The 12,540-nt window shown below is 45.9% G+C and overlaps 2 protein-coding genes across 2 annotated transcripts in view; one reads left to right on the top strand and one right to left on the bottom strand.

Moving 5' to 3' along the window:
- Positions 1-1,105: 1,105 nt before the first annotated feature.
- gadd45aa (growth arrest and DNA-damage-inducible, alpha, a) lies at positions 1,106-3,673 on the top strand. Its single transcript, XM_080010579.1, has 4 exons — positions 1,106-1,246; positions 1,684-1,785; positions 2,014-2,254; positions 2,734-3,673. Exons 1-4 carry the CDS (start codon positions 1,155-1,157, stop codon positions 2,845-2,847), a joined length of 549 nt encoding a protein of 182 aa, XP_079866705.1. The 5' UTR covers positions 1,106-1,154; the 3' UTR covers positions 2,848-3,673.
- Positions 3,674-8,502: 4,829 nt separating this feature from the next.
- The window catches only part of gng12a (guanine nucleotide binding protein (G protein), gamma 12a), a 28,126-nt gene continuing 24,088 nt past the window's right edge, over positions 8,503-12,540 (bottom strand). The window contains exons 2-3 of the mRNA XM_080010674.1: positions 8,909-9,017; positions 8,503-8,775 (exon numbers count right to left, since the gene is read on the bottom strand). Of these exons, the coding sequence (XP_079866800.1) occupies positions 8,650-8,775; positions 8,909-9,001 (219 nt within the window). The 5' untranslated portion in view covers positions 9,002-9,017 and the 3' untranslated portion in view covers positions 8,503-8,649. The remainder of the gene's footprint in view (positions 8,776-8,908; positions 9,018-12,540) is intronic.

Here is a 12,540-nt window from a genome sequence, read left to right as displayed (position 1 = left end):
AGGAATGCCACATCTAGTCATTTATACACTGTCTTACAGTATTCGTGGGTCCAAAAGCAATAGTTTTTAAGTCAACGAGCCCACCAGGCAGCGGCAGAAACCACTCTGCAAAACCCAGAAGTTATTATGAGAAGGACTCTTAATAGTTTCATACTTTAAGTAATTGTATTTTGTATTTTTTTTTATTTTCAAATTCATTTTTTATTTTATAATCACTCCTGACAACGGGCTCTTTTTCCAATACCCTATAGCCCGCTGGTTTGGACAACCTTTGGTTTAATGAATAATTGTGTGTGACCCAAGGTGACTTCTGGAGACAACAGAACAGTTAAATTCCAGCAAAACAGCGCGGGGAGATGAGAAAAGTAGGTCAAAACAAAAACAACAACAACAACAACAACAACAAAAAAACCGTTGCACTTGGTCGCTCGCTCTTTTCGCGCCACTAGTCCAATAGGTTTCCTTGGCAACGCAGGTGAGTTCCGCACAGTTGGTGGATTGCGCGTTAACACATAGATTTCATCGACGTTCATTAACAAATGCGTTTGAAGTAGAACGGAATACTGTGACATAGAACGAGTACTGTACAGCATTAGTTATACATTGAAATAAACGTGTTAACGTTAATAAATGTGTAACGTTGGTATTCAGCAATGAAATGACCCTATTTTTCATGCTAGCAGTAGCAAACAGCCGTGTCAAGCCGGGTTTGTGCCTGGGAGAGTGGCTTTTAGGGCGGAGTAGCATGTGGGGTTGTTGTTGTTATCACTACGACGTAACTTTCAGTCATTTCTACTTTTCGTTTCCAAATCTCCACCGGCGCTCGTCCAGCTGTGAAACCGGCGCTGGCTGCGAGGTGGCAGTCGCGCAATTCACACTGGCAACAGGGACGGAGACGGGGCCACGGCCAACGTATCGCCCCCGACCAATCGCGGCGCCTCGTTATCGTTGCGGCCTCACCTCTCGGCCAATCGGATCCGGGGACGCGCGGTCCATCGTTAGCCGGCAGCCAATCGGCGGCGCGTATGCAAATGCCCCGCGACCGCACGGTCCCCGCGGGGGTGTTAGCAGCAGTTACCGCGTCACGGCCTCCAGTAGCGGGACGGCAGGCACCGGCGACGAGCGCAAGGCTGGAGGAGACACTCGCCGAGGGCATGACCAGTGTTTCTTTTTCGTCTATGGTAGACTTGGAATTTACGTGCAGCATGACTTTTGAGGAACTTAATGGGGATTGTTCTCAAGAAAGGTAACTTCAACTCACATCGCTCCCCCCCCCCCCCCCCCCGCAGATCGGCACCAGCCTGTCTACTCGAGCGTTTCAGGAGGGTCAGGGTGCAGATACGTTGGCTTTTGCACGGTAGAAAGTCTGGAAAGCGTCATGACACGGTTCTATATGTTTAATTAAATGGATGTTTGCTCGTATTTCCCTTTTTTTTTTTTTAATTCGTCTATAGATTCATATTTATATCTGTTAATACGTTACCTACTTCAAAGTCGGTTGGCACCGTTGACGCGGCCTGGGCCGGCGCGTCAGTTAGAAAACACGAAGCTATAAACTTGACTTTATGTGGAGTCGGTGGAATGTGTTTTACTGGGGGTTTTTTTCCACCAACTCATTTTTGCTCCTCTCCTCTCTTTTTTTTCCCTTCCTTTTATTTATTATTTATTTTTATTTTTTTGCAGAATGGATTCTGTAGCCAAAGCTCTGGAAGAGGTCCTGGTTTCTGCATTGCCACAGGGTTGCATCACTGTGGGTGTTTATGAGGCAGCAAAGTCCCTGAATGTGTAAGTGCAGTTATCACACGAGTTCCACACTTCTGTAAGATTATAGCTGTGGGGAATAGAGTGCATATATACAGCATAGCGTGCAAATATGTACATTATACTGGTAACTACCAGCCAGGAGTTAATATTCATGATCCAACTAAGTTTTTATTCATATGCTTCATACATGTATGCATACTCCCTTCACTATGTTTGTTTTAACACAATGCTTTTCTTTGCTTTTCCCAGGGATCCTGACAATGTGGTTCTGTGCATCCTTGCTACGGATGACGAGGACGTAAAAGACGTGGCCCTACAGATCCACTTCACGCTCATCCAGGCTTTCTGCTGCGAGAATGACATCAACATCCTGAGGGTGAACAACACCCGGCGTCTGGCACAAATCCTGGGCGGAGGAGGAGGAGGAGGAGGAGGAGGAGGCAAGCAGAGCGGGGCAGAGCCCATGGACCTGCACTGCGTCCTGGTCACCGTAAGTGTCTCTTCTTATAAGTGTCTTGAGTGATGGAATTATTTTAAGCTTCAAATCTTTTCTTACAATCGTTTTGTTTTTTTTGTTATTGCCCTCTGCCTTTCTCCCTCTGTCAATTAAGTTACATTAATACATATACAATATGGGTCATTTTCCAGAGTATTAAAATCAACCATATAACAGTATTTAGCTTTTAGCAGACAATGGTCTGTATTTCCTCCCGGAATATGTGAACAGAACATGTTAGTACATGCCCGTCACCGGCATTGGCAAACAGTGACTCACAGTACATCCGCAATCAGCCTCAATAAATTCTGAGGAATTTCAATAGAGGGAACTAGCTTGTCTCTGCAGACGCACTCATGCACTGGCTGTGAAACCAGAGTATCTTTGCAGCCAACTGCCATTGCCCGTGTCTGTGTTTGACTGACAGATCAATAAACCATTGCTCTTTTTTCCCTTCGTTGATTTCCCTTCAGAGCCCACACTCCTCATCGTGGAAGGACCCGGCGTTGAGCAAAGTCAACTGCTTTTGCAGGGAGAGCCGGTGTATGGACCAGTGGGTGCCCATCATCAACCTCCCCGATCGATGAAACTCCACAGAGACCTGTGAAAGTTCAGTGCACAACAAAGTGTGGTGTGATTCCTTACGGACATGTAACCACCCTGGGATCAACTTCAATCATCCTACTGATTGGACGGAAAACAGGAAGACCAGCTAATGAATTTGGAGGAAAAACAAGACGAAGACCCAAGCTACCTAGATGAGTTGTTTCCAAAAAAAAAAAGAAAAAAAAGAACGGTAGATTGGGGATGGAATTCCACCGGGGACAGGGCTGATGGGACTGATGTGGCTCGTTGGCGTCCAAGACGAGGCGGCATGGCACTTTGCATGTGTTGTCGTGAGATGGAAGTAAAATGGCGTCTTTGCTTTTTACTGTGACGGTGGACAATGTACAGAAGGATGTGTCCTGTGTTTCTAAGTGGTTAAGCACTTGTTATAACTCAAAAGAAAAAAAGAGGAAAGCATTTTTGTAAGAGCTAAAAAAATGCACTATTGAGTGGACCAAGGCCCAGGCCTGCCTCTGCAGAAGTCAAGCACTTGTTGAAACACTGGACCTCTGAAATTTCACTAATTTCATTTAAATTGTTGATGTTGTTACTATTGTTATTATTTAAAAAAAGGGAAGGGCTTGATTTACAATGGATAGTGAAGAAGATAGTCTGTATTCAGTGTTTCCATATGCAGACTGGTTTTTGCTACATAGTGTATGGATAGATCCATTTTTCTACAATTTTCTAAGTTATTTCTAACGATATTTAAGTGTATTTATGTTTCAATTTTTTTTATTTACTTTACTCTTTGCAAATTCCAAACAAAAGACAGATGTATTGTGGTCAATAAAAAGTATTTTTGGAGCCAGAACTAGATGTCTTTTCATTATGTATTTCTAGAAATGTGACAAAAGCGTAGCTGAGTTTTGGACCCACCCACCCGGCAAGCAGTTGTAAAAAGAGGAGTCACGTGCAGATCAAAGGGGTCACACTGGCCTCGGTGACATCCCTGAGCCGCGGGGGCAAACAAAGACCCCTGGCGCTCTGAGGGTTCTGCCTCGGTCAGCAGGACCGTGCTCATTCATCCAAACACTTTTACCTTTTCACCCGCTGATTCGCTGCGACAGTTCAGGTTGCCATTTCAGCAGGTGACTGTCTTGAATAGAAGGCGTTTGGGGGTGGGGGGGGATCATGCAGGTGCTTGCAACGTAAAAGGGGGGAGTACAGAGTGATTCATGTACAATATTGCATGGGTTCCCATCAGAGAATATTCACCCGGCGTGGTTACAGGAATTATCAGGGTGCTGTCAAGTTGGAGCCCGATCAGCTTCCAAGGTGTGGCCCGGCACATGACTAGAGCCTCTGAACACTTTGCGCGGAAGACAAATTCCCACTGACAGTCACATAAACAAGCCCTAGAAACACCCCATAAAACCCTTCCAACGTCACACGGCATCTCATTCTCATAATGTCACATGGATGCAACGTGAGCCAGCATAGCACGTCGATGCAAACGGGGCATTTCCTCCAAATATTGTAGAGTCATGGTGATAAGAAGAGAGGAGGCTCTGCAGAAGTCAAAGGGAGAGAGTTAATGTTGGTGAATTTGTGTCACAAGTCTTTATTACGGCTTGTTCACCGAACCATAAAGGTACAAATTCCAGACCAATGATCACAAATTACTCTCAAACTAGAGGTCCATATTGCCATTTAAAGGACTTTGCACCGGATAGAAATGCTTTGGATATGTTATCCTATAATTGTTTGAGCCAGGTTAAAATACCGAAAGTCAAAATTCAAACAATAAAAGGAGTAGGCACTTCCTTGACACTCTGTACTGGATGTACTGGACCCTGCATGTTCTAAAGTGATTATTTAATTTGTAACACAACGGGTTTTAAGAGCACAGATCGTAGCACAGATCGTGTTTTCCTGCCCAGAGACGTTCAGACCCAGTGGTTTCAGTGGGCAGTATGTAAAAGGTTGCCTGCTTGTATTCTTTGGCATGTGACCGAAGGGTGTGATGCTGACTAATGTCATGTGGTATTGTAATGATCCAGGGGGAAAGGTTATTTTAAGATAGCAGTAGAGGCAGGCTGATGTAAGTGATGTGTTGGCTCTTAACAACCTAAGCCCACATTGCATATAGTTCCAAAGGGGTCCAGATTTAGTTTATACATGACAACAGACCATATACCGACTATGTGCAGTCGCTGCTGGGGGCCTGGGACCCTGTAATTTATGCGCAACATTAAATGCTGTATTGAAATTGTACTTATTTGAAATAAAATAATTTATTGTGATTAATCACTGTGCCTCATTTTTGTTCGGCAAATGCATGTGTGGAGTGCATGCCTTAACACAAGGCAGAGATTAAATGAAGAGTTACTGGGACACCCTGTGCCCTAACCACAGTTAAAGGATAGGTTTTCTATTTTTCCACCCAGGCCTTATTAAAAATGTTGATTTCCACAATTTGAATTGTTAACAGGGTTCTCCCGCTCGTTCCATTTCCAGGAGCATGTAGGGCTGCAAAAAGAACCAGAAGTAGGCCCCAGCGCTGGTTTTGACGCTTTCAACCCCCCCCGCCCCCCAAACCTGCCACCCACTACCCTGACAATCTGATCCCACCCCCACCCCCACATCAGCACATTCCAACACACTGACACTAACTGGTCAGCCAGATTGTAATGGTGAAGCATGTGGCCGGTGGGCCAAGCCCCGATCAGTCCCACATTGCTGCACAATGACAAACTGTGGATTACTGTATGGTTCATGCGCTGGCTGCTCACATACTCCCGTTCCTTTTGGGTGCAGCCATGCTTATGAAGATGATCCTGTTTGGTTTATATTCGGGAAGGTGATTGGAATGAAGCTTTGCGCTATGCCTTGCATTTTTTTTTTAAACTGTTGTTTTGTCAGTGGGGATTGCAGTCATATAGGTTGTCCTTGTACTATACCAAGAGAGTGGCACTTTGCTTTGTTGGTGGTATTTGCCTTTTTAGGGTGTTTGCATTTGCAGTCTGCATTAATACGAGGTCCCCTAGATCTACAGAGCAACACAACACTAATGCACCTGGCCCGTCTTCTGCAGCAGAGAATTAACAATAGAGTGGAATAAAGCAAAGATAAAACATCACGGCTCATTACAGTTTCAGACAATCATCACAGTAGATCACAGGTGACAGACTTTATTTCCTCTGCCATTCTTTACGCGTGGGACAAGACACAACCTCAATTCAGCATTTGTACGACTTTTAACAATAGCAAACAATGGATAATACTCCTATTCCATTTTTCTCAGCGGTGAGAAACAACAGCTGGCCTGCGACAAGGTCGAGGACACCCGAGTGACCGGCACGGAGCAAAAACAAGCCTAAGTCGAGCTTAGTCGACATTTTTCAACCCCAAAATAGCTCCTCTACTCCCCGGTAGCGGAAACGGAGGGCATGCCGTGTCTATTTTTAGCTCCCATGGTGTTCTCAGACGGGTCCTGAGTCGCGGGGGCTTACACCGAGCATTGTATACTATACACATTACTGCCGACCAAAAAAACCTAGTGAGAGGAAACAGACGCCAGGCGGGTGATAACTCCGGCCTGACCCCGGTGACATGGATCCATTTTAACCTCTTTAGTGAGAACCGTGGGAGCACATAGCACGTTCCCAAGCCCTTAATTGCAGGTTGTTCTACTCTTTTTAATACCCCGACAAAGTAGAGGTGTAATTAAGAGGGTGGGAAATGGGGAATATGGTCAGATTGAACTGATATTTGAATAGGTCTCAGCGCAGAAAACCACAGCCCTTCTTATAAGCCTATCTAGACACGGCAGTAATTTAAGTGAAACCCTGTCGACATGCGGAGCTGAATCCTTGATTACGTGTGTGTGTTTCCCCAGGGAAGAAATCAAACGTGAAAATAACCAAAACAAGCTGCGATTAAATGCAAATACAAGAGATTAAATGAGGAGAGAAAAAAAAACCCGGGGCGGCGGAATGTCGTAACAAACCCTTGTTTATTAACAACAGTAAGAAAGAACTGTGCAGCAGCAGAAACACAAAGGGTCCATCGCCGGGACGCGGGTTCAGAGCAGAGATTGAAACGAACACAAATTTACTGCCGCCCAAACATGGAAAAAACTAAAAATTTTTAGGCCGATGTGCGACGAATGGAAAGGAGCAGCTCTGAAAAGCTGAGATATGCCAGTTCAACGTCATTGCTCAACATCCTCCACTCTGTCCTCCTCCACCTACACTTTCAGATTCAGATTTATATATTATTAATTAGTTAACAAATAAGTGTGATATTGCACTGGCTTGAGTTGTTTAAATGGATAGGTGCTCTGACATTGGCAGTACCGACCTTTAATCACCAGTTGTAAGGAGAGCAATGAGATCCAGTTTGTGAAATAGTAAAAAAATAAAACAATACAAGCAATAAGATAATAATAATAATAATAATAACGCGCGCTGGATCTTGCTTGATTTGAAGACGTGAAAGTAGCCTTTCGGCGACGGCAACAATGAACAAAACCACCAGGGCGTCAGCGTCAACACATAGACAAAAGAAACAATGGCACGATCTAGTTACAAATTACTCATCACACGGAGATTAAAAAATAAAAAATTAAAATAAAAAAAAAACCATTTGATAGAAACATCTATTCCGATACTGTTTTTTATCCTTTTTTAAATAATACAAGACATAAACATAAGTAAGGCTTTCGAGTGAGAGGATATTCTGATTGATTTTTGTGACGACACCAGTTTTCTCAGCGTTTGTACCCCTGGCGACTGTGAAAACTGTCGACATTGGAGGACATCGCCAGGTCGGCGAGTGATTCCGCCAGGCTCACAGTGTTTGGTAATACTTGTTCCGAGAGCCGGAGGGGTCGGGTGCAGATGTTTGGTGTCGAGAGCGTCCTGCGACCAACACTGTGTTGTCCGAGTAAAAAGAAGCTTACGACAGAAATACAAGAGGTGCGTGTTTGGCTTGGTCCCAGAAACTGTCTCCAACACGGGGGAAAACGGTGCGAGATGTTGGTTTCAATAAATAGAAGGGACACACCGTTCCTGCAGGACACGTAACGGCGTTAAGTGCTCCACCCGCAGAAAGCATTTTTTTCCCCCTCATTCTTCGTCTGAATTCGTCCCCAAACTACTCTCTCTGTGATTAATGCCGCACGCCCTTCCGAGTGACCGAGTAGAAAAAGTTTGGATAACACTTCCCCCCCCCTCCCCTCAGCTGGGTGAGCGGGGCGACCTCGCTCAAGACAACACTGTCGCATTGTTATCGCATTGCAAAAAAAAAAAAAAAAAAAAAAAGGAAAGGACAGGAAAACATGGATTTAGTGGCAATTAAAACCGCCCCCCCCAAAAAACGAAACAATTCTGGAATCACGAGGTCCGACGGGAAAATGCAAAATACGATAACAGACGTGATTGTTGCACTTCAAAACAACAACGGCGCGTGAGGAGCCCGAGCGGAGCGCTTGCGAGTCGGAGCCCAGACAGAAGTTAACAGTCGTCCCCCCGGGGAAGGGGGTGTGGTGTGTCTTGTAACCGCGCCAACAAAGACGAGCGATCCCTAATTGCTAGAGTGTGCCGGCGCTGTTTGGACTATAAATACGCCACAAGCTTCAATGAATCGCAATTAAGTCGCGACTATTTTTGTTGGCTGGTTAGGGCCCGCTTATTTGTGAGAACGTGGTGGTCGTGGTAAAGCAGTGATTTGGGATCCCCCCTCCCACCAAAAAACAAAACAAACAAAAAAAACAAAACAGAATACAGCAAACATTAATATAGCAAACCATAAACATTAAGGCTAAAAAGAGCATCCCACTACAATATAGTGCATGGCTTTTTGTCCTTGAAGGGGTTTTCCGACGCCGGGATGCCCATGACCAGGGGGTCATACTTGGCGTGCTCGCCGCAGTAATTCATCAGGTCGGCCGACGCTTTGGAGACCTGTGGGAACCACCAAATCGCATGAGGGTTTTTTAAATCACACGCACACGCAGGCACGCACGTACGCACACACGCACACACACACAAAACGTATTGTTGCACATATATGTGCGATTTCCCCTCCGAACCTGACCTTTATTCTCTCGATGCCGGCCTCTATCCTGAGCTGCTGCACCGTCCGGCGGGCGTGGGCCAGGCTGCTGGAGCTGGGCTGCTTCGAAGACATGGTGGGCGACGCAGCGCTGTGTGAGAACGGACACAAAAAAAAAATCTAAATGAATAGGTGTGAGTGAGGGTTTGTTGCGCGGTGTGCCGGCTGTTGGTGCAACGCGGCAAAAATGGGGAAGAGAGGATGCGCAAGGAATGCACGCAACGCAACAGACGTTGCGTTTCGCCGTTTCCCGCCATTTCGCATCACATTGTTGAGTGTATTTCCGTTGGTCGAGCAAGGTATTTCAAGAATGTTGTCTGACACTTCTGATGACACCTCCTCCCTCGTACCATAATCAGCGGAGGTGGTTCTTTCGGGGAACGGTTAATGAGCATTGTGACAGTGTGTTATCTTTCCAAGTTGCTGTTTTTCCAACGAAACCTTCCTTCTGCTCGGTTAAGCCAGGGTCAACGACTGCCTTCACTCCACTTCCTCTTTCCTCGGCAGGACTGTTCCCAGCAGTGACATCATGGAGGTTACCGACAACAAACAAACACACACACGCACACACGCTAAGTCAACACGGGGTGGGACGCACAAATCTAGGCAAAAAAAGCCACATGCGCATCACATTGACGGGGGTAAAAAATAAATAAAAAATGGGAGCATAAATCTAAATGTGAAAGAAAAACACAAATGGTAAAACGAATCCTACTGGAGATATGAAGGAGGAGTGTGATTTGAAGGATCATAAATCTGCTGGAGGTTGTGGAAGGGTCCCAATTCCACGTCCTGGTAATCAGTAACAGGCATGACGGGGACATGCCTGGACACTTCTCCAGCTTTCCAAGAATCCATTTCCAAGTGTTTCCCAGCTCCTGAACTTCCTGTCCCCCTCTCTCTCTCTCTCTCTCTCTCTCTCTCTCTCAAACACACACATTTGGACTTTCTATCTTTGGCAACAGGATACAATAAAAAAAAGCCGTGTTTCGTTTTATTGGGAAAAAATTACAAGAAGGTCAAGTATGCAAATGTCAGTTCTGCTCTTGCACAGATTTCTTCTCTTGCCCTGGAAGTGAAAAAGGAATCTGTAGTATATAAATAATTGCATACATCCAGTGCTAACTGTCTGGCAGCCCACCACAATCTCGATTGTCATTTATTTTAATGACAGAGCGATTCTGTCACCCAGCTTTACTGCTAATTGGAATCTGAAGATATGGATGGATTTGGCAAAAGTATGAAAGGTATACTGATTATGTTATTATTCACAATCAGGATTACAGTATTTTTTTGCACAGCACTTTATATAAAACGATATAATGGACGCTTTTGGCAATGCACTTTTGTGGAGCCTTCTACGGAAACACCTTGACCAATTCAATCATTTCTACGCCAGGTTTTCAAACAGTGCACCTGGCCGCAATCGCTCCAATCACGTTGGTGTCCCGCTTGTTGATTTTCATGATTGAAAACACAGATCATTACATCAACAAATGGTTAGTAAACTTTGTGGAGTTTGTGTATGGAGAACGTGCTGAAGTTTTGTTGATGCTGTCCGCTGACTACCGAGGCGTGCAGTTTTCTGATGCACCGAGAAACTCACAAGGCTGCTCCATAAATAACAATAGAATAAACATAAATAGATCACCACCGCCGTCCGGGGTATTCCTCTTAAAAATAAAAAAAAAACACAGCTATGAGTAAAAAACTTTATTGAAATGATTCAAATGATGGCGATGACTAAAAAACACCCCAGCTTCTGAAGAGAACTCCGTCTGGTACAACCCGAACTCCACCCCTGAGTTACAACGTGCTGAGTCACCATCACCCCAGACTACCTAACAAAACAACTTTTATCAAAAACTCAATAACTTCAGAAAACCATGTTGTTTAGAAGAGCAATTTAACCTTGACCCTCAGCTCTATGAGAGGCTATTACTCCAACGCCTAACACCACTTATAGACTCCAAGCTCACTTAAGATCAAGCCGGTTTCCGTCCTGGCCGCTCCTGTGCTGGGCAGCTACTGAACCTCACCCAACACATTGAGGATGGTTTTGAGTGCAAACTCATCACCGAAGCAGCTTTCATAGACCTCACCGCTGCCTATGACACTGTCCAGCACCGCGCCATGATCAGGAAACTTTTGGACATGACTGGCGACCTCGACCTCTGCCAAGTCATAAAAAGTCTCCTCAACAAACGGCGGTCCTTCGTTCAACTAAACGACAAGAAGAGCAAATGGAAAGCCCAAAAGAACGACCTACCACAAGGCAGTGTACTGGCCCATCTCCTCTTCAACATCTACACCAACGACCAACCACTCCCCCCACAATGCCGCCGCTTCATCTATGCTGATGACCTCTGCATCACCACCCAACAAGAGAGCTTCCATAAAATCGAACCCGTCCTGGAAAGTGCCCTCCAAGAGATGTCCACCTACTACAATAATAACCACTTGAAACCCAACCCATCAAAAACACAGCTATGCAGTTTCCATCTGAAAAACCGAGACGCAGGAAAAGAACTGAGCATCTCAGGGGATGGCCACAAACTCTTGAACCATCCCCATCCTGTGTACCTTGGAGTCACACTCGACAGGACGCTCTCTTTCAAAACCCACCTTCAGAACACCAAAGCCAAGGTCAACACCCGCAATAACATCCTGCGCAAACTGGTCAACTCAAAGTGAGGCGCTGATCCACCAACCATCCGTGCAACGGCCCTAGCCCTGTGCTCCTCCACAGCCGAGTATGCATGTTCAAGCTGGAGCCGCTCCCACCACACCAAACTGGTGGACACGGCCTTCAACGACACCTGCCGCATCATCACGGGCTGCATAGAGACAACGCCAGTCCCGTGCCTCTATGCACTAGCCGGCATTGCCCCCCCTCACATCAGACGGTCCACCGTCGCCCAAGATGAGCGGAGAGCACAGGAGTCTGACATGAGGCACCCCCTGTACGGACACACAGCACCCCCATCCAGACTGACATCCAGAGCCACTTTCCTGCATACAGTCCCCCCTCTCCAGCCCACCAAAGAAACGGCACAGACCAACATCTGGAGTGTTGAATGGCACCAACTCAACACCCGAGCCCAAGAATGGATGGAGAGAGGAATAACACCAACTGAATGCCTCGCCAGTGGACACGACCTCCCATGGCCGACCTGGAAGACCCTCAACAGACTGCGGGTGGAGCAGGGGAGGTGCAAAGCACTGTTGAAGACATGGAACTACCACACAGAGGACACGTGTGGCTGTGGAGCAGTACAGACAATGTTCCACCTGCTGGAATGTGACGACGCCCCCAAGTGCAGCCCCCAGGACCTGGCTGAACCGACTCCATCAGCTGTGTCCTGTGCCAGATACTGGCAGAATGACATCTAAGATTGCAAAGGACTCGAAGATATATATACCTTGACCCTGAGCACTAAAAAAAGGACTCACTGCCTTGAAATACAAAGGTACGAACATCAGATGCAAAAAGTAACTAGTCATGGCTACATTTTTGTTAAAGAGTTTTCTTATACCGTCTTCACACCAAAGTTTAAAAATTTAAAATGGGCTATTGACACCTTCCCCATTGCCAGCAGAAATGTCATTGCTTT

Source organism: Zeus faber (genome assembly GCF_960531495.2).
Source record: "Zeus faber genome assembly, chromosome: 12".
NCBI classification, from domain to species: Eukaryota; Metazoa; Chordata; class Actinopteri; order Zeiformes; family Zeidae; genus Zeus; species Zeus faber.
The sequence above is the reverse complement of the archived record's forward strand: the minus strand, read 5'-3'. Positions and strand labels throughout refer to the sequence as shown.

Bases quoted from the DNA above. Each gene is read 5' to 3' on its own strand.
- gadd45aa (XM_080010579.1), top strand. From the start codon at position 1,155: ATGACCAGTGTTTCTTTTTCGTCTATGGTAGACTTGGAATTTACGTGC. The intron at 1,247-1,683 runs GTAACTTCAACT...ATTTTTTTGCAG, and splicing joins GGGGATTGTTCTCAAGAAAG to AATGGATTCTGTAGCCAAAG. The intron at 2,255-2,733 runs GTAAGTGTCTCT...ATTTCCCTTCAG, and splicing joins TGCACTGCGTCCTGGTCACC to AGCCCACACTCCTCATCGTG.